We start from the raw sequence: 22,548 nt of genomic DNA, 5'->3' as shown, positions 1-22,548 counted from the left end.
ATTCACCTACTCATTCAGTCACTCAGTTTTTTAGGTTGCTCACTTCGTCATTCACTCACTCAGTAACCACTATATCACCCAATGACTTTCTCATTCCGTCGCTCGCTCAGTTACCACTCACTTGTGTAATGTTGTTGAATTTTCCGTCGATGAATTAATTGTTTGTTTGGTGAATTTTAATTTTCTCAGCGGTAAATTTACCGTAAATCTCTCATGAAGCTCTTTTCCAAGTTGCCACGGCTGGGGAAAATGCTCTCCACCATGTGTTTAAATGCCTCCCACCGAAAAAGCTTTTTACAAAAATAGTGCCTTCAGTTATTCCCATGGCATAACAAAAACGGCCGTTGAAAGTGACGTCAGGATTTACAGCTCCCCTCTCCCCTAACACCATGTTTTGCGGCCACCTGCCCTATGGGTAACTTCCGATCGGAAATCAAAAACGTTCCCAAATGCAAAAATTAAAACAAAATTCCTAAAAATAAAAATTTGAATTTTCACAAGTTAATTTCAATGTCTCAGATGCAATTCCGAATTAAAAACCATAAATTCATGAAATTCGTGGCAGAACGACGTCGAAAACAACCGAAAAAAAAAAAGACCGTTAGGCGTTGTTGTGGGGGTAGAAGGTATGGCAGTCATCACCATAACAATCACAAAGGACAGCCATGGGGCTGTTCACAGTCACGTGATCACCAACGGAATTATCGTTGGGAAGCAGATGGTTTGAGTGTTTGGAATGGGGAGGGATGGATCATGGTTGTCTACTGTAGCACCACGGATGCGTTCCGTCCTTTTAAAAAGGTGGAGGGGAAAGACTACCAGACCTTTAATAGCGGGATCACGAGCTAGAGCAAAACATGAAATCGTACATGATATGAAATTATGTTCGAAAAAAACTTACTTGCAAAATGATACGCCACGAGGATTCGACACACAAGTAGCTCCATTCTTACAAGGGTTCGGAGAACAAGAGACGAGGCCTGTAAGAGAATATGTAATCGCAAATTATTCAATGATAACATGATAATACAGTCGAAATCCAACGAATCAGATAAAACCAACCATTTTGTTTGAAATATCGTGTCAAAATCATTATATTAGGGTTGTGATTAATACAAATCATAGGTGCCAAGTCCCAGAATGGAAAAACCTGTACTTTTATCATGTGATGAAATATTTCGCATCAAAGAAAACATGAAATATCAATAAAAGGGAGAAAGAGAGAGCAGGGGACTTTTTGAAATTGTATGAAAAGGCCATACGTCCCGTTTTCCCGGGACGTTAACGTATTTTTCCGCCAACATGATTTTTTTTTTTCAATAAATGTCTCGTTTTTTTCCTGTATTTTCAACGAAGCCTATTTGAATTTTTAATCCTCCGCTGAAAAAAAATTAAAAATTATTTTGCGAACTTTGGGCGAAAAATGATGACTGTGAAAAAGACTATAAAATGAATTCTACGTTCCCCCCCCCCCCTCCCGTAGAATTCATTTTAATCCACTGTGATTTGCAGCACGCGTTTCATTTTACTCTATTGGTGATTTTAGCAGTAATTGACAACTTCGCTCACTTTTGGCATAATATTTCGAAAACGAATAATATTTCGGTGAACGTGACCTGGCGCCTGGTATCTGTCCAGCCCTTTCATCCTATACAAAAATTTCGGTATGGGAAAGCGAATAGAATTCCAACTCATCCATCAATATGCTCAAGGCAACGTAATTCAGTCACTGACACAAATGCTCAGGAGTAATCTTAAAATTAAAGAAAGGAAAGTTTTTAAACTATCTTCTTTTTTTATGTCCGGTCGGGCATGTTGTCAAAAAAAATGCCCGGTTGAAATTTTTACATGCCCCGGGCAGTAGATTCGTCCAGCTTTGGTCAATAAGCCCCAGAAAAGAAGAAAAACAAATATTTTGAACCCTTTCCTTCTGCGGAAATTTTTTCTTTCGGATCTTAGAGGAGGACTTGGCTGTAGATTAAATTATTTTTCAATTAAGAAAACATTTAACTTAGGTACCAGCAAATGTTTTTGGGAGCCAAAAGCATTTCCTAAAAATACTCTTTTTTCGACTTTTTGTTCGGGACATTGCGATCAATTTCTTTCAAAAAATGTAGTGCTACCTTTAGAGAGCCAAATTAAATAAACCACGAGTAGAAATTTTTTTTGGCCCCCATACCAACTTTCTAGTTGTCATAGCAACGTGGAATTTGTCAAGCCTTTTCTTGTATGAATTAGAAAAATTCACGAGAATAGCCGAATTGACAAATATGGTTCTATTTCAGAACCAAAACCACAAACGGACCATCAAATTAAAGGCGTAAAAGAGCGTTATGTACAAAGACCGTTTCAGTTCTGTTTCTTTCTCTCCTGCAGACTCAAGATATTGCACACACCGACTTCCCTTCCATCAGCAATTCAACAGGTTATATAATAGTTTAAAAATAGACCATAACTCCCCTCATTCAAGAAAGTAGAGAAACAAAGAAAGCCCAGTTTCTCTTTGAACAGAAGAAGAAAGAAAATGGAGGAAGAAAACAAAACAATTCACAAGAAGGAACAACATAATATGGCAATAAAATAAAAAAGGCTGACAAAGAAGTTCAATGAGAAGAATTAATGAGGGGGTAGATGGAGAGAAAAATATTAGATTCGCTTCGTTAATCTAATTAAGACATCGATTTTTATACGATCCGGTTCGTAAGCTGATCACACCTACTTGAGATTATCTCAATTTTTCTCAATGATATTAATGACAAAATGAGCTAGAAGTTAATTTCGATTCGACTTCAAATTGAAATTCATGGCAATGTCCCGTTGAACTGAAACGCAAAACTTTTAGGGTTAATTCTTCTAAAAACTGACGGTTATTTTGCCTGAATTTTACTAGACTTATCTGTTCAAACTGATCATGAATTTCACGGACTTTAACAAGTAAATACAGATATCATTAGCTATGCTTTTGCAAATGAAAAGATTAATTACTGTATTCGATATTTTCGATATTTGTTCTGAAAGGACAATATTCAAGAACTATCTGTTGGGAAGGCCAACATTGTATCCATCTTTTTGTAATTCTAATATTTGTTGTACTGTAAAACCGCTATTTTACGGACACCAACGGGACAAAAAAATTCGTCCGTAAACGAGGGTGACCGGTTTGTTATATAATGGGAAATTATTATTTGACCGCAGAAGAGAGGGGTGACCGCATCTGAGGGGGGTGGCCGCTTAGAGGGGTTTTACTGTATCTAAATCAATGAATAGGTGTTAGGTGTATCAAGAATTTTTGCATCTTGGTTAAAAACTACTTATTTAATCTGAATCACAGTAATTCTAATGTCCTATTGCACCTAATTATTTGTTATATCTGTATTAATTATTATGTTGCATCCATGGCTCCCACACAAAGAGGAGGCTGATATGGATTCATCCCGGGGCCTCGGGAATACATCAAATTTTTATTCACATTACTAGGCTTGTAAATTTACTGGTGAAGGAAGGGCCCGTAAAAATCCTAAACTGGGTGCCCACCGAAGCCCCAGTCTATACGCTCGACTCTAGGATGTGGGGCAGCATTTTTATGTAATATTCGCTGCACCCGAAATTTTTTAGCATTTTCAATTTTCTAATATGAATTTTTGTTTTCTCAATTTTTTTATCCAAAAAATCTCCTCAATTTTTATCTGAATTTTTGTTTCTACAGTTTTTTTTCTGAATTTGCTTCTATAGTTTTTTCTGAATTTGCTTCTATAGTTTTTTCTGAATTTGCTTCTATAGTTTTTTCTGAATTTGCTTCTACAAATTTTTATCTGAATTGTTGTACCATCTATCCGAACGTATCCGAATCTATTATGTCAAATCATGTTAGGGCTGTTCATAGATGGTAGATCCCCAATAAATTGCGTGAGTCCCCCAACACGAACTCAACCAGTATTTTCTCACTTTCAAAAAGTCAGATGCTTGAAATGCATTAGTTTTTGGCCAAGGGAAAGCATAAACAGAGTTTCAAATCCCCGGAATCAACAAAGCTCTTGAATACGATGGCCTCAACCATCATGAGAGTAAAGAACACGAAAAAAAAAATCCTTGAAGAGGAAAAAAAAGTCCATCATCCCATTTTACATCGTCACTTGCCACAGGTCAGAGAAGAGGTTACGTCAAAGCAAAGCATGTGCATTACCGTGTATACATTTCCGACCTCCCTCAACTTCAGAACATGGATGGCCCGATGAAGGGCGTGAGCAGTTGCAATTCGAAACGTCCTTCCTGTTCCTCATCATCATCACCCATACAGTCCACCAAGAGATGTGGGTCTCTCTTCTCTGCTTTCTTCATCTCGAGTACATACATACTTCTCTAGTTGTATACTAGGAAGTTTGCCTGAGGGAAAAATCGTGGGAAATACACCACGAATGATGATGATGATGAGGCCACGCATGTGGTGACAGGGACAAGCAAAAACCTTAGGATAACTTCTTCCCCCTGCTTATTGCATAACACCATAAAAACGACTAAAAACATTACATTCGGGCATATTGGTTAGCCAGGCACTACAAATCCTACGTGCTCCGTCCCTATAGCGTCTATAAATTTGGATTTAAACGACCAAAAATTTTCTACATGTGATTTCAAATTGCAGTCCAAGGATGACCCAAAATTTTCCAATTTAATTGCAGATTGTCTTCAACATAAGAAAAGGTCATCACGTCCCGGAAAATTAAGCATTGTTATTCAGGATTGTTTTCCAGAAGGCAAAATCATGCTTGTGGGTCCTAGGAAATTTCTCTGGCACCTAAATATTTTATTGTGTCAATTGGCTACGCCCTAAGCCAATTGACACATCAATCTTATGTACCTCAAAACCCAGTTCAATAATTTGTTTCCCAAACAATGATCCACGGACTCGTATAGGGTGACACACAGAACTCGACTGTGACTGAAGAGAATCCTAGGCAGAAGCAAACATTGGGGCACTGGAAAAACTCTGGTTTCAAAGACGCCGAGGAAATCTGGGCCAGTCAGTTTGCTTCGGGCTTTGGCAGTAATATGGTATAAGATAAAAAATGTTATACATTCTTAGGGGTTGACAAATCGAGAAATAAAACCACTTCAGGCTCCAGCAAAATTTCTTGAGTCAAGAATGACTCTTTGCTCAATAAATACGGTACTAAATAATGTTTTTTCGACTTTTCTAGAACTTAATGACCTATTCCTATGTTAAAAGGCACACTGTCATGAAGTTTTGTGACATTTGTTAACTCCAGTTTATCATTCACATGCAGAAAATCAAAGGCGTCAATAACCGATTTTCTAGTTACGATAGTGACCTGGTGCCTTGGATCCGTCAAGCTTTGCTTCAAGTGTTTTAGCTCACGCAGAACACTCGACGGTGCTTGGTGGTGACGAGACGAGGGTCCTTTTGCTGTTTGACGGCAGGGTTGGGTTTTTACCAGGACATGGTAGAAACTAGGTATTTATCGTAAATAGGCAAAAATGATAAAAACCTGGTAAATACAATTAGTCTTTACACGTTGATAATAATTAATACGTAGAGTAATTGTTTGATTTGCTAATGAAGATTAATATTTGCTCAATAAATAATTATTAGTGTATTTTATAACATATGAATATAGGTGGATCCCTATAGTTGGCTACCAGAGAAGAGGATAAATCGTGAACAAATTATATGTAATACTGATAACGTTTTTGAATATTTCTGCTCCATTTCCATAGGCATATGAGTAGAAGAAAAGATGGATAAAACCACTGGAATTACTTTCAATTAGAAAGTAAATGATGCTTCTGAAGTTTTTCTGCTAACCTATTTGCATAAAATCATGTAGAAAGCTTTATGATTCCATGAAAGCTTTATAGATGGTTTTCACAGGAAAATTTTGAACTGCAAAGTCCTGGTAAATATAACCAGATTGTTCATTCACCAATTAAGCAGGGCTTGTCAAATCAAGAAAAATCTAAGCGCCAACCAAATATTTTAGGAGCCAAGCGCAATTCTTTTGCCCCAGCTACATAGTCACACACAGAAAATTTTAGGCAAAAATATAAATTTTTTTAGTCGCCATGTGCCACTTGAATTTCCTGAAATTTTTAGGTCTTATAAATTGTGTAGGGCAGTACTTGGCAAATCCCAAGCGCCAGATAGCCATGGCGACAAGAAATTCGGTATTGACACCTAAACTTCTTTGTACGTGATTGCTTAATTGGATGGAGAGGATGAGAGAAAATTTTTCAATTTCTTAATAATGTGTCTTTTCTAACATAGGATCATCAAGTCCCGAAAAAGTAAAAATAATTCATTATTTAGGACTTCTTTTCTATTTTGGAGGGAAAAACCATACTTGGCACCCAAGAAATTTAGCTCGTGCCTAATTATTATTATTATTATTTTCGATTTGTGAATTCGCCCTTGTGTGGGACCTTCAGTAAATTTGCTTTTAAGATAGATGAAGCACACAATACAGTACAAAAATCGTCTTTTTTGTCATTTCAAGCTCTCAAATCGAAAAGTTGCTTGAATTTTGAAGAATTTCGTTCATAACTGTTCGAACTCCAGGTGACAAAAAAAACTAAACACCTTCGACCCTTTTAATGATGTGGTGCCTGACGCTCCACCCATCCATTCCAGTACAGCCTACTCGTAAAAATTGAAAACTTGAAAAATATAAAAATTACAAATTCTTTTGTTCTTTTCAGAATTTGAACCAGAAAGGCTTGTTGGTATCCACCAGAGGCACCCTATCAGAAAAAAAAAATATCCTACTTTGACCTCTATCCCATAGGCTGGTGAGAAGTGCCTCACAATTTTTTTTTTTTTTTTTTGGTCCACCTTCCAAGTAGCTGATGGAAAAATGGAGGGGAAGTGAAAAGAGCGCCCCCTTTATAGGAAAAGAAAATAAGTTTCTTTACGTTGGGGGGAAGGGATAGCCGAGGGCCCTTTTTCTTCTGCTTCTTCGTTCTACAGGGTCCTCATAGACAGGAAGACGGGGCACTGGTGCGAAGCCTCCACGCATAGGCTTTTCTTTTTTTTTTTGGAATCGTGGGAAACGGAGCTAGAGTGCGATTCCCGTCGAAAAATGCTTTTTCTCTCCCCTCCACTATCCATGTTCAGGCTATATATCTCCCCCCTCCCCCGTCATTCCCTCTAGCCTTAATACTCGATACAAAATACACATGGGATTGGGAAAAAAAAGTGAGGTGGGCTTAAAAATCTTTCTTACAAAACATGTGCATTTTTTACAGTTCGCAGTAGGGAACTAAGTTGGTACAAAACTCTAAAAAGACATGAAATTAGGAAAAAAAGTTTATGCCTACATTGTACCTATGTACCAGGATGGAAATTGATTTAATCAATAGCTTCGGGGGCCTAACCTCTGATTAAAAAACGGAATTTTAAGAAATGTATAGGCCTCATGAATAAGGAGAAGCCCAAATTATGTATTAAGATCCATATCTGATGCCTAGCGTCTTTGCGAAGTGGTCAATTACTGGTCGGTCATTTAGTTATTGGGATTAATTATATCAACAAGACGCTGGACTCAAAGTCGTACGCGGGGAAGGGGGGGGGTTGTGCTTAGGGAAGCCCGTGGTCCCCTCGCCCAAGCCAACCAAAAATTAGAAGAAAAAAAAAGTAACATTTCGTTGTGAAAAAAATTGAAATATCGAAGGAAAATGCCCTTTATATATTAAATTAACCAATTTCTGTTAATTTAAGTGCTTTTTTGAAAGGTGGTAACTCAAAATTTCTAAGCAAGAAAATTTTTGAGGCTCTTCCCAAACCTATTGTGCTCCCTCCAAAGGTCGATCCGGCTTAAGCCCCCGGCTGGACTCCGGGATTCTCCTACAGGAAGATGAGCGGCTGATAGGGCTGTAGATTAGAGGTGGCCAAGATTAATATCTCACTAGTTTATTTATTTCTTTTTCTTTTTTTTGTTTTGCTCATAGACGTAAAGTTATTGTAAATATTGGGCAGGAGTGGCTAAAACCCAATATTTCTATAGGTATTTAAGGAAGAGTGTCTCAAAGTGTGCGTCGCGGTTCCAAAGGGCACCGCCGTGAGATAGCGATATTGATGTGTGCCTTGTCTTTTATGGGTTGATTGCCCCATTAAGATTAAAGTAGAATGCCACAATCAATCATAAAAACAATAATTATAATAATTTTAAATGAATAAAAACTGAACCTCATTAAATATAAAAGATATCAAAATGATTATTATTAGCCTCATCTTAAGTACGTATTTTCAAGAGTCTCCTTAGCTCAATTAAAGTATGGAATATCTTGTGTGTGAAAGAAAAAAATGTTCAATGATTTAAGAACACTGTTTGACTCGAGGCCAAAGAAATTTTAGCCTCACCAAGAATTCTCACAATTTTGAAAGCTTCAGAAAAAAACTTGAATCTTCGAGACTCGATGAAATTTATTTTATAATTTTATAAATGTTTAAATTTTTGAAAATATTGTTAGAAATTTTAAAAATTTCAAATTGGAAAATGAAAGAATTTATTATTACTTGAATGATAATTTGGAATTGAATCAATTAAATTAAAAATATCTTTTTTTTCCTTCATAATTTTACAAACCTCCGGTTCAAGTAAATTTCAAATTTACGTTATGGGAAAAAAAGGCGAAAAATGGCAGCTTTAATGCATGAATTTTCCTTTTTCAAATATTGAACCGAATTGTAATTAATTAAAAAATGCAAAATGATAATCATTTCAAATTTTATAGGTTGCCACTTCATTATTTTTACATGCAGCAAAAATTGATATTGGATATAATAAATTTATTATGATTCAACCATAGCAATTTATAGTTTCTTTTGTTTTTTTTTATCGTGCGATTGTTAATTTGCCGTCTTTTTAACGATTGTTAATTTTTTATCATTTTTTTGCGATTGTTTATTTACTAATCATTTTTACAATTTTCTGATTGTTCTTTCTTTTTTTTTTCAAATTGCTAATATTTTTTCTTTTCAAATCACTAATTTTCATTTTTTGTACGCGATTGTTAGTTCGTCTTTATCCAACATGGTTGTTCAATTTACCATCATTATTTGCGTTTGTTAATTTAATGTCTTTTGTAATGATTGCTAATTTTTATTCTTTTTTAACGATTGCAAATTTTTATTCTTTTTTAACGATTGCAAATTTTTCTTCTTTTCTAAAAATTGTTAATTTTTTTATTCTTTTTAGGTGATTGTCAATTTTCTCTTTTCTCTACGATTCTTAATTTCCCCTTTTCTTTCCACGATAATTAATTTACTTTTAATTCACCGTCTGTTAATTTTGAGTTTTTGAGGATGTCTTTTATTTAAAATTTACCAACATAATCTAGGATCTAGGAAAACAAAAACTATTGTATTAAATTAAAAAGTCAGTCCCGTTATTACGTCTATCACTAATAACATCACTCATTTATATTAAGTTATGTATGTATCTCCACCGATACATAATCGCCGTTATAAACTCATTTCTAATCGTTACGTTTTCCGAGGTCTAACAATAAAAATAAATTTCGTTGTACGTTATACTGACTCGTTATTATTATCATCACAGCATTAAAATAATAATTTCCGAAATCAGGACTTACCATTAATCGGAGCAGGGATTATCGCGATCGCAAAAATGATGCCGAAAACGCCGGCGGTTCCCACGGACATCATTTCCGCTCGCTCTTTTCTGTTATTATTTGTTGTTTCTTCGATGATCTTTCCCGTGGGGGGGCACACAACACACAAACACTTAAGTTCTTGTTGAATCACACATTAGCACGTACATAAATGTATCCAATATTCAATGAGAAATAAATATCCACAAAATATTCAAATATCGATCACTTATAAATCACAAAATCGAAATCTGTACACCTCTCTTAATTTTTTTTTCTTTTTCACTCGAGATATAAGAAGGGATGAAGAGGAGCACAACACATGCACAACCTCTCTTCCCGAGGCACACCGTCACTTTGAATGAAGTTTTTTTGTTAAGGGGGAGCGGCGACCTGTTGAAGTTGCGCGCCCCTGCTACTGCCTTTGGTAGGGTTAACACGTGATAATATTCCTTATTTGGCGAAGTGGAATATCAATTCTCGCCAATACTCTTCGAGTTGGATTTCTTTCAATTTGTCATTTGATCGAATGGATTCAAATTTGATGGGATTAATCAGAGCCGCCCTTGTCGCGCCGTGTCTTGCATTTAAAGTGGAGGAAATGGAAAAATATGTGTTGAAATAAAATCAAATACATTTTTTGTAATAAACAAGGTACCTGAACTTCACAACTGTAGAATTCTGAAATAATTTTTTTCCTCAATTCTGGAATTCTGAAACTTTTTCTATCATTAATTCCGGAATTTTTTTCTTTCATTAATTCCGGAATTTTTTCTTTCATTAATTCTGGAATTTTTTCTTTCATTAATTCTGGAATTTTTTCTTTAAATGTTTCTGAATTTTCATCAATTCTGGAATACATTCACCGATTCTGCATTTTCACTGATTTTGAAATTCTAAATTTGTAGCAATTCTGAATTTTCATCAAGTGTGGAATTTTTTCTTTCATTTATTTTGAATTTTTTATTAATTATGGAATTATAAATTTTTTCATTTCTTTCATTAATTCTGAGTTTTCATGAAAATTCTGGAATTTTTCTTTTATTAATTCTGAGTTTTCATGAAAATTCTGGAATTTTTCTTTTATTAATTCTGAGTTTTCATGAAAATTCTGGAATTTTTCTTTTATTAATTCTGAGTTTTCATGAAAATTCTGGAATTTTTCTTTTATTAATTCTGAGTTTTCATGAAAATTCTGGAATTTTTCTTTCATTAATTCTGAGTTTTCATGAAAATTCTGGAATTTTTCTTTTATTAATTCTGAGTTTTCATGAAAATTCTGGAATTTTTCTTTTATTAATTCTGAGTTTTCATGAAAATTCTGGAATTTTTCTTTTATTAATTCTGAGTTTTCATGAAAATTCTGGAATTTTTCTTTTATTAATTCTGAGTTTTCATGAAAATTCTGGAATTTTTCTTTCATTAATTCTGAGTTTTCATGAAAATTCTGGAATTTTTCTTTCATTAATTCTGAGTTTTCATGAAAATTCTGGAATTTTTCTTTCATTAATTCTGAGTTTTCATGAAAATTCTGGAATTTTTCTTTTATTAATTCTGAGTTTTCATGAAAATTCTGGAATTTTTCTTTCATTAATTCTGAGTTTTCATGAAAATTCTGGAATTTTTCTTTCATTAATTCTGAGTTTTCATGAAAATTCTGGAATTTTTCTTTTATTAATTCTGAGTTTTCATGAAAATTCTGGAATTTTTCTTTTATTAATTCTAAATATTCATTGGTGTTGGTGGATAACTTCTTAGTAGGGGAAAAATGGGGTTTTCAGGACAATAGGCACTCCCCACTTGCTCCCCACCAGGACAATAGGCACTCCCCACTTGCTCCCCACCAGGACAATAGGCAATCCCCACCTTACGAGGGGATGTATTCCGCAGCCCTCCGCTAGATGGCGCTCACACGCGATAAGGGATGCCTCGATAAGAGGGATGACGCTTTACTGTTTTTTTTCCCTAAATTAAATTGTTTTATTGGGGGTCGTTCACAAAATAAAATTTTTTATGCCACGCCAGGGATCTTTCCTAAATTACATTTTTATTGGGAGTCATTATTAAATTAGAATTTTTTTATGTCTGGTTGTTCTTGAATTAAATTTTTTTGTCACACAACACTCCATCTTTCTTAAATTAAACTTTTTTATGTCAGTTTTCCAGTCAATAACGTCACCCTGTGTATACCGAAGCTAACAAGAAAGAGAGGGCTATGGCACTCGAAAGTCACGTGATCAACTGGGTTATACTTTTTCTCCCAATCATCCTAGAAAGTTAAAGCTAATGACGAAAATTAAAGTTTCCAACATCATTAAATTATCGCATGACGTCACATTAGGGATCGTTCTTAAATTATCGTTTTCTCTAACTTACTTTTTTTTTTTTCAAACAGGTTTGATGAGGGCTTAAATTATTTTTTAAAATAAAAAAATTATCGTGTTTAGCAAATACGATACCAAAGAACCTTTCCCAAATTAAATTTATTTTATGTCACATTTTCTGAGGAAGTTATTCTAAAAGGCATCGTCATTAGATTGTCGTTTGGAATTTTCTTTTCTATGCCAAGTGATGAGATTCTGTTCAAAGAGGGGTCATTCCTAAATCATAGTTTATATATATTTTTTTTCCTATCCCCATATTCAAATCTGACGTGATGCGATTTTCCACAAGCTCGTTTATAAATCAGCTAGTAAAAATGCATGTATAACAAGTTCTTAAGGAACAATTTATTTGAATATAGCACCACTTTATTTTCGTATACGTCCTTCCAAAATGATCGTTTTCCCTAATACACTCCGTAATGGGATTTTTTTTTCAAAGAGGGGTTGTATCGCTCGTAAAACTTTTTTTGTGAAATTTGTCACAACTCTGACGTCACATCCAATCAATTTCACATGCCCATGATTTCAGTTTTTCACAAGGCTCGTTCTTGAATTATCGTTTACACGTCATTAAATTATCGTTCGGGTAAACTTTTCATGCTCTGACATGTTTTTACAATCCTGTAACTTTTCTTGAAATATGAGTTCTTTTACCTAACTGAGAGAATTTTCCGAGCTGTAAAATAAAAGAGCTACCGCGCAAATGAATTACAAAGTCTTTTCTACAAATCAAGTTTTCATTTATTCAATATTTTAAATAATTTTCTTCAATCATGCATTTCAAATTTTCGTAATTAATCAAGCAATTTTCCGCGACGTTATGATTTTCCTACTGGAATTTTAGCGATGTCATGAAAATCAAGACATGATCGTAATAGATGCAATATGTTATGTTATCATGCAACTGTAGGCATTCGTGCCCAGCTGATAACCCATGGCGCATCCATGACGACTAAATATTTTTCCCCGCGAAATCATATCTTTTTTTTTTTTAACTTCCGACTATAGCATCGATAATGTAGAACTCGTGTTCATCACTTCAGATTGGTGTGTGTGTGTGTGTTTTTTCGCTAGCTTCTGTTATTTTTTTCAATGACATTCTCTCTAATGTTCTGGTTACAATAAAATAGTTTATGTTGGAAAAACTATAAATTGCGAAGGAAGGAGGAAAAGCTCCAATGCAATTCTTCCATCTACCGAGATATCACACTTAGTACGAGAAGAGGTTAAATAAATGTCGAACTAGCATAAAAAACTCTTGATCAGTATAGTTCATTCTTAATAGTCAACCAGCAGGCAGACTTTCTAGCTTTCATACAAAATAGTAATTTTTTACAGCATGCATTTGTTAATCTTAAAGAAACCCCCGCGACGTTTTAGTGGTCTCACAGTCAAATAGTGTGATAAGACAAAATATTTTATCCGAATTTATATGATTTCATGAAGTAACAAAACATTAAAGGTAATCTTTCAACGAAGAGTCGAGAATCACTTACCGAGGTGGATGCTCATTCATCGTTTATTGAGACTGCAAAAAAAAAAGTTAGCTTACATCGTTTAATACTAACTTCAACCTTTTACCTGCAAACTTGCGCATTTGTGAACATCGGGGAAAAAATAACAGCGATGAAGAAGATGCTATAGAAACAATAAAATCAAAAATGTAGTAATACCACAAGAGGCTATGAAATACTTTTAACATATATTTATTTTTATTGATTATTCTAGATAATTTCTTTGAATCGTATCATTTTCCACACAACTCAACATCATCATCACCATGATTCATTAGTGGATCTCCATTTGGATTTGCCCGCAAGTTTCCATCCGCAAGAAGTTCTGGGTACAACTGTGAATCTGATAATATCGGGGAAGTCGCCTCTGATGGTAAACTTGAGATGTCGATTAAAAGGACTTCATTGGCTGATTCACGATTACACACCCAATCTCGAACCCGTTGTTGAGTCTAAAAAATGAAACATTTGGGGAAAAAACCATTTAATTTAAAAAAAAATAGTTTAAGTATTAAATAATTTAAAGAATAATTTTGCTCTTTTCGAGTTTTCATACAAAAGATTTCAATTTTAGTGATGAGGATTATATAGACAACCGAAGAAAAGAACTTTTATTTATTTTTTGTTCCCCTATGAGATCACAAAACAGTTTATGAAACTATGACGGTGAAACTGAATAAATCATGCCGATCAAAAGGCGTGTTGCACTTCGATAGTATGTTTAAAATGTTGATACTAATAGGAAAACAAAAAAATATTTTTTAGCATCGATTTTTATTTTTCTATTCAGCATAAAAATAGTTTAAACAAAATTAAGTGTCAGGAATATTATGTTTATTACAACTGACTACGTTCGAGAAACTTTTAAAAATAGAGCAGTCTATACAAAACGTATGATTTTAATCATAATTCACAGATATTTTTGAGCTATTACGCATTATTTCCTCGAAATTAGCTTATTTTTATACTTTCGCTGAACATTGTATACTGAAAAACATTGTATACTGAAAAACATTGTATACTATAAACATTGTATACTATAAACATTGTATATAGTCATTTTTATACACTACGTGGCTATACTAGTTGTCAATGCAATGAATATGCTAAATATTTTCTGAAATAAGTTAGTTTTTATGAAACAATACATGAACTTTGACAGAAAAGAATTTCAATATTTTATATTTAAACAGTTGTTAAATGCAACTGAACATACAGCCAGTTCATTGCACAGTTAGTATCATCTGAAACCACGACTAAAAATTTCATTAAAATATCGAACACACTTTTGAGGAAATGAGTTTTGCGCGCAGTGTAGTTACGAAAAACACGAATCTTCATGAAATACGTTTAAAAATTAGTTGAGATCTATACTCCGATTGAATTGACGCAACTAGAATTCTTTTTTCAACACTTCACCTGTATAAGAATAAAATAGTTACGTATTTCTATGAAAAAGAAAAGAATCGTCAATTTCCATGAAATTCGTCATTTGAAGATAGTCTGCAACCTTAAGTTCAGATCGAGAAACGCTCATAACGTTATATATATATCGATCGCTAATAAATGAGAGATGCACATCACACACGGTTCTTATTTTTACCTTTAAAAACAAAAACGATCCAAACTCTCTTGGATAATTTTAACCGCTTGATGGGTGTACATCATTCTTCACGCATATTTAAAATGCAGGTTTAACACTCCAATAAAGCCGAAACCACTGATATTTTTTTTTATACTCTTCTAAATTTTTAAATTTTCATGGCAAGAAAGGACTGAATTTTTTATAATCAGAGACTAATTCAACCTCAAGAGTCACAACAGGCGAAATGACCAAGACAGTCAAAATTAACAGGAAAACAATATAAAATAATTGTTTGATTTCACAATAAGAATCAATAAAACAGAATAAATTGAAAACTACTTACATCAATTTTCCTTTTTTTTTTCGTTGATGAATTTCCCTCCTCGGGAGACCTTTTCATAGATGACTGGGCATTCCCTTCCAAGGCATCACACATCTCATGTAAGGATTCTATGCTCATTTCAAACTGAGCGAAGTCATTGAGTAAATCACACTCTTGCTGCATATTGTAAAAAAAACCTAGAAAAATTCAGCTGAAATGTGAAGAAAATGTCGCTGTCACAGTGAGGTGAGTATCCCGACGTGCTCTTGGTATTTAAACTCTCTTATCAGTCAATGACGCATCATGTCAAGTAACGCGGGTAAAAGAATGAATACGGAAAGCCGTGACGGGGATTACAACATAATTTCAATTAGCAACTTCTTATCAAAAATATACTTCGAATCAATTTCACTCTGTCTTTTGAAAATATCACTATCTTCTAAATCCGTAATTGAAATAATTCAACCTCTCATAAGAAAGTCGCAACCAGACATGAAAAAAAGTTCTTTCGACTCCATTCTTGAATTGCCATATGAAATAGTTGCATATCACCCGACACATGCGAGAACACTATGTATCGATCACATATTCAGAGACCCTCGCGAAGAATGGTAATGAAAATTTTAACAACTTTGAAGCTCCACGTGAAGAAAATCCCTCTTACTTGCGTCACTCAGATCACTGTATAGACTTTTTTTTTCTTCACATCTCTGTCTCTACACTCCACAAGCCAATATAGCGCATTTTTTTTAAATTAATTATTTTTTTTTCTGTTTGAAACTATAAAAAAATTTAAAAAAATGGTTAAACTCTTTCCCAGATCTAGTTCTTACATTTTAACCACTCCCAAAACGCTAAAACTTTAGCTAAAGCACAATGGCTCAGCTGCTTTGGGTGACACGAAACATTCATCAGGGAATCTAATAGTATATAGGATCGAAGACCGAAGTTTTCGCTTTTTCTTCGCCCTTCACGAAAATCGTGTGATAATTTTCATCTATCCGGGTTAACGTCTGCTACAACCATCTCGTACGGGTTAAAATCCAAATACCACACAAGGTTGTGATGTTTCCACGCACCCATGAAACCTGGGAGAATTCTCCATCACTTAAAACGTGAACACTAAATGGCGCTTTATAAATGCTATGATATGTCTCATCTGTTTCCAAGTTAAAGAAACTTAATTCCTTAATAATAAATTCTCGCGAACTCAACCTATAACCCTAGTCATCTAACACGCATGTCATAGCAAACAGGAAGAAATTTACTTACTCATAGAGTGTAGCGACAGAGATGGGAAATCTAAGTGCACTAGCTGGAATCAAACGAAAGAAATGAGGTGATTACAGTTTATCAGACACCAGTTCAAATAAACTTAGATTAGACCAAGTTGAGGATTTCAGCTCGTATAGAATTATGCTAAAATATCAAAGTTCAACTAAATTTGGGGGGGGGGTGATGTGTTACGCCGCTATTGCAGCCGCAGCTAACATGGCAACCTAAATGGCTCAGAATAGAGGCACTAGTGTTAGTCAGCCACTTGAGTGTTTGCCCATCCTTACGCCTCTTCTTTGATTCATATACCAATGTGTGTGATAATCAAGTGAAACCAACAGCTCCATAATATGCAACCCATGTTCATGAAGTGAGGGGTGCTAAACCGCGAGATACTTTTAAATAGTCAAAAGTGGGTGATAAGAGGATCGAATAATAAGAGTGAGTTGTTATCTTGAAGGTACTCATGCAATCCCTAGATTTTCCAACACACATGATGTGTAGTATGTACAGAGACACATACATAAGCTCATTGCGAACAACCGAGAGTACGTTATGAATTAAGCTACAAGTTACTTTAGGGAGGACAAGGCTGATGTGCCATAAAAAAAAAAAAAAAAAAAAAAAAGAAGTGTCTCCCTTCACACCAATTCTTTACACACTTTATTGTCTTCGCCTCATATACAAGCTAGCAAAACATACATGCAAACATTCATGCATGAATTTTAACATTTAACAAAAACATTCAACGTAATAGTTGAATTCAAATGAATTCATTAAAATTCATGCAATGCATTACGTGTTAAATCATCATCAGCCTTGTCCTCCCTAAAGTAACTTGTAGCTTAATTCATAACGTACTCTCGGTTGTTCGCAATGAGCTTATGTATGTGTCTCTGTACATACTACACATCATGTGTGTTGGAAAATCTAGGGATTGCATGAGTACCTTCAAGATAACAACTCACTCTTATTATTCGATCCTCTTATCACCCACTTTTGACTATTTAAAAGTATCTCGCGGTTTAGCACCCCTCACTTCATGAACATGGGTTGCATATTATGGAGCTGTTGGTTTCACTTGATTATCACACACATTGGTATATGAATCAAAGAAGAGGCGTAAGGATGGGCAAACACTCAAGTGGCTGACTAACACTAGTGCCTCTATTCTGAGCCATTTAGGTTGCCATGTTAGCTGCGGCTGCAATAGCGGCGTAACACATCACCCCCCCCCCCCAAATTTAGTTGAACTTTGATATTTTAGCATAATTCTATACGAGCTGAAATCCTCAACTTGGTCTAATCTAAGTTTATTTGAACTGGTGTCTGATAAACTGTAATCACCTCATTTCTTTCGTTTGATTCCAGCTAGTGCACTTAGATTTCCCATCTCTGTCGCTACACTCTATGAGTAAGTAAATTTCTTCCTGTTTGCTATGACATGCGTGTTAGATGACTAGGGTTATAGGTTGAGTTCGCGAGAATTTATTATTAAGGAATTAAGTTTCTTTAACTTGGAAACAGATGAGACATATCATAGCATTTATAAAGCGCCATTTAGTGTTCACGTTTTAAGTGATGGAGAATTCTCCCAGGTTTCATGGGTGCGTGGAAACATCACAACCTTGTGTGGTATTTGGATTTTAACCCGTACGAGATGGTTGTAGCAGACGTTAACCCGGATAGATGAAAATTATCACACGATTTTCGTGAAGGGCGAAGAAAAAGCGAAAACTTCGGTCTTCGATCCTATATACTATTAGATTCCCTGATGAATGTTTCGTGTCACCCAAAGCAGCTGAGCCATTGTGCTTTAGCTAAAGTTTTAGCGTTTTGGGAGTGGTTAAAATGTAAGAACTAGATCTGGGAAAGAGTTTAACCATTTTTTTAAATTTTTTTATAGTTTCAAACAGAAAAAAAAATAATTAATTTAAAAAAAATGCGCTATATTGGCTTGTGGAGTGTAGAGACAGAGATGTGAAGAAAAAAAAAGTCTATACAGTGATCTGAGTGACGCAAGTAAGAGGGATTTTCTTCACGTGGAGCTTCAAAGTTGTTAAAATTTTCATTACCATTCTTCGCGAGGGTCTCTGAATATGTGATCGATACATAGTGTTCTCGCATGTGTCGGGTGATATGCAACTATTTCATATGGCAATTCAAGAATGGAGTCGAAAGAACTTTTTTTCATGTCTGGTTGCGACTTTCTTATGAGAGGTTGAATTATTTCAATTACGGATTTAGAAGATAGTGATATTTTCAAAAGACAGAGTGAAATTGATTCGAAGTATATTTTTGATAAGAAGTTGCTAATTGAAATTATGTTGTAATCCCCGTCACGGCTTTCCGTATTCATTCTTTTACCCGCGTTACTTGACATGATGCGTCATTGACTGATAAGAGAGTTTAAATACCAAGAGCACGTCGGGATACTCACCTCACTGTGACAGCGACATTTTCTTCACATTTCAGCTGAATTTTTCTAGGTTTTTTTTACAATATGCAGCAAGAGTGTGATTTACTCAATGACTTCGCTCAGTTTGAAATGAGCATAGAATCCTTACATGAGATGTGTGATGCCTTGGAAGGGAATGCCCAGTCATCTATGAAAAGGTCTCCCGAGGAGGGAAATTCATCAACGAAAAAAAAAAGGAAAATTGATGTAAGTAGTTTTCAATTTATTCTGTTTTATTGATTCTTATTGTGAAATCAAACAATTATTTTATATTGTTTTCCTGTTAATTTTGACTGTCTTGGTCATTTCGCCTGTTGTGACTCTTGAGGTTGAATTAGTCTCTGATTATAAAAAATTCAGTCCTTTCTTGCCATGAAAATTTAAAAATTTAGAAGAGTATAAAAAAAAATATCAGTGGTTTCGGCTTTATTGGAGTGTTAAACCTGCATTTTAAATATGCGTGAAGAATGATGTACACCCATCAAGCGGTTAAAATTATCCAAGAGAGTTTGGATCGTTTTTGTTTTTAAAGGTAAAAATAAGAACCGTGTGTGATGTGCATCTCTCATTTATTAGCGATCGATATATATATAACGTTATGAGCGTTTCTCGATCTGAACTTAAGGTTGCAGACTATCTTCAAATGACGAATTTCATGGAAATTGACGATTCTTTTCTTTTTCATAGAAATACGTAACTATTTTATTCTTATACAGGTGAAGTGTTGAAAAAAGAATTCTAGTTGCGTCAATTCAATCGGAGTATAGATCTCAACTAATTTTTAAACGTATTTCATGAAGATTCGTGTTTTTCGTAACTACACTGCGCGCAAAACTCATTTCCTCAAAAGTGTGTTCGATATTTTAATGAAATTTTTAGTCGTGGTTTCAGATGATACTAACTGTGCAATGAACTGGCTGTATGTTCAGTTGCATTTAACAACTGTTTAAATATAAAATATTGAAATTCTTTTCTGTCAAAGTTCATGTATTGTTTCATAAAAACTAACTTATTTCAGAAAATATTTAGCATATTCATTGCATTGACAACTAGTATAGCCACGTAGTGTATAAAAATGACTATATACAATGTTTATAGTATACAATGTTTATAGTATACAATGTTTTTCAGTATACAATGTTTTTCAGTATACAATGTTCAGCGAAAGTATAAAAATAAGCTAATTTCGAGGAAATAATGCGTAATAGCTCAAAAATATCTGTGAATTATGATTAAAATCATACGTTTTGTATAGACTGCTCTATTTTTAAAAGTTTCTCGAACGTAGTCAGTTGTAATAAACATAATATTCCTGACACTTAATTTTGTTTAAACTATTTTTATGCTGAATAGAAAAATAAAAATCGATGCTAAAAAATATTTTTTTGTTTTCCTATTAGTATCAACATTTTAAACATACTATCGAAGTGCAACACGCCTTTTGATCGGCATGATTTATTCAGTTTCACCGTCATAGTTTCATAAACTGTTTTGTGATCTCATAGGGGAACAAAAAATAAATAAAAGTTCTTTTCTTCGGTTGTCTATATAATCCTCATCACTAAAATTGAAATCTTTTGTATGAAAACTCGAAAAGAGCAAAATTATTCTTTAAATTATTTAATACTTAAACTATTTTTTTTTAAATTAAATGGTTTTTTCCCCAAATGTTTCATTTTTTAGACTCAACAACGGGTTCGAGATTGGGTGTGTAATCGTGAATCAGCCAATGAAGTCCTTTTAATCGACATCTCAAGTTTACCATCAGAGGCGACTTCCCCGATATTATCAGATTCACAGTTGTACCCAGAACTTCTTGCGGATGGAAACTTGCGGGCAAATCCAAATGGAGATCCACTAATGAATCATGGTGATGATGATGTTGAGTTGTGTGGAAAATGATACGATTCAAAGAAATTATCTAGAATAATCAATAAAAATAAATATATGTTAAAAGTATTTCATAGCCTCTTGTGGTATTACTACATTTTTGATTTTATTGTTTCTATAGCATCTTCTTCATCGCTGTTATTTTTTCCCCGATGTTCACAAATGCGCAAGTTTGCAGGTAAAAGGTTGAAGTTAGTATTAAACGATGTAAGCTAACTTTTTTTTTTGCAGTCTCAATAAACGATGAATGAGCATCCACCTCGGTAAGTGATTCTCGACTCTTCGTTGAAAGATTACCTTTAATGTTTTGTTACTTCATGAAATCATATAAATTCGGATAAAATATTTTGTCTTATCACACTATTTGACTGTGAGACCACTAAAACGTCGCGGGGGTTTCTTTAAGATTAACAAATGCATGCTGTAAAAAATTACTATTTTGTATGAAAGCTAGAAAGTCTGCCTGCTGGTTGACTATTAAGAATGAACTATACTGATCAAGAGTTTTTTATGCTAGTTCGACATTTATTTAACCTCTTCTCGTACTAAGTGTGATATCTCGGTAGATGGAAGAATTGCATTGGAGCTTTTCCTCCTTCCTTCGCAATTTATAGTTTTTCCAACATAAACTATTTTATTGTAACCAGAACATTAGAGAGAATGTCATTGAAAAAAATAACAGAAGCTAGCGAAAAAACACACACACACACACCAATCTGAAGTGATGAACACGAGTTCTACATTATCGATGCTATAGTCGGAAGTTAAAAAAAAAAAAGATATGATTTCGCGGGGAAAAATATTTAGTCGTCATGGATGCGCCATGGGTTATCAGCTGGGCACGAATGCCTACAGTTGCATGATAACATAACATATTGCATCTATTACGATCATGTCTTGATTTTCATGACATCGCTAAAATTCCAGTAGGAAAATCATAACGTCGCGGAAAATTGCTTGATTAATTACGAAAATTTGAAATGCATGATTGAAGAAAATTATTTAAAATATTGAATAAATGAAAACTTGATTTGTAGAAAAGACTTTGTAATTCATTTGCGCGGTAGCTCTTTTATTTTACAGCTCGGAAAATTCTCTCAGTTAGGTAAAAGAACTCATATTTCAAGAAAAGTTACAGGATTGTAAAAACATGTCAGAGCATGAAAAGTTTACCCGAACGATAATTTAATGACGTGTAAACGATAATTCAAGAACGAGCCTTGTGAAAAACTGAAATCATGGGCATGTGAAATTGATTGGATGTGACGTCAGAGTTGTGACAAATTTCACAAAAAAAGTTTTACGAGCGATACAACCCCTCTTTGAAAAAAAAATCCCATTACGGAGTGTATTAGGGAAAACGATCATTTTGGAAGGACGTATACGAAAATAAAGTGGTGCTATATTCAAATAAATTGTTCCTTAAGAACTTGTTATACATGCATTTTTACTAGCTGATTTATAAACGAGCTTGTGGAAAATCGCATCACGTC

The 22,548-nt window shown here is 34.3% G+C and overlaps 3 protein-coding genes across 4 annotated transcripts in view; 1 reads left to right on the top strand and 2 right to left on the bottom strand.

Moving 5' to 3' along the window:
- LOC149083892 (uncharacterized) overlaps positions 1-10,004 on the bottom strand; it is a 72,024-nt gene extending 62,020 nt beyond the window's left edge. The window contains exons 1-2 of one of the 2 annotated variants that reach the window (XM_089234264.1): positions 9,610-10,004; positions 902-980 (exon numbers count right to left, since the gene is read on the bottom strand). In XM_089234264.1, coding sequence (XP_089090390.1) covers positions 902-980; positions 9,610-9,682 — 152 coding nt within the window. In that variant the 5' untranslated portion in view covers positions 9,683-10,004. The remainder of the gene's footprint in view (positions 1-901; positions 981-9,609) is intronic. The other variant, XM_089234265.1, reaches the window with a different exon arrangement.
- A 3,697-nt stretch (positions 10,005-13,701) lies between these two features.
- LOC149083891 (uncharacterized) lies at positions 13,702-15,726 on the bottom strand. Its single transcript, XM_089235422.1, has 2 exons — positions 15,454-15,726; positions 13,702-13,977 (listed from the first exon to the last, which is right to left on the bottom strand). Exons 1-2 carry the CDS (start codon positions 15,613-15,615, stop codon positions 13,759-13,761), a joined length of 381 nt encoding a protein of 126 aa, XP_089091548.1. The 5' UTR covers positions 15,616-15,726; the 3' UTR covers positions 13,702-13,758.
- A 3,373-nt stretch (positions 15,727-19,099) lies between these two features.
- On the top strand, positions 19,100-21,124 carry LOC149083890 (uncharacterized). The gene is made up of 2 exons (XM_089235420.1): positions 19,100-19,372; positions 20,849-21,124. The coding sequence occupies exons 1-2, from the start codon at positions 19,211-19,213 to the stop codon at positions 21,065-21,067; spliced, it is 381 nt and encodes a 126-aa protein (XP_089091546.1). The 5' UTR covers positions 19,100-19,210; the 3' UTR covers positions 21,068-21,124.
- The last annotated feature ends 1,424 nt before the right edge of the window (positions 21,125-22,548 follow it).

Source organism: Pholcus phalangioides, unplaced genomic scaffold, assembly GCF_987345545.1.
Source record: "Pholcus phalangioides strain wild (caught in Gottingen) unplaced genomic scaffold, Ppha-v1.0 ptg000008l_1, whole genome shotgun sequence".
In the NCBI taxonomy this organism is placed as follows: Eukaryota; Metazoa; Arthropoda; class Arachnida; order Araneae; family Pholcidae; genus Pholcus; species Pholcus phalangioides.
Note: the sequence above shows the minus strand (reverse complement) of the source record. Positions and strands in the feature narration are given on the sequence as shown.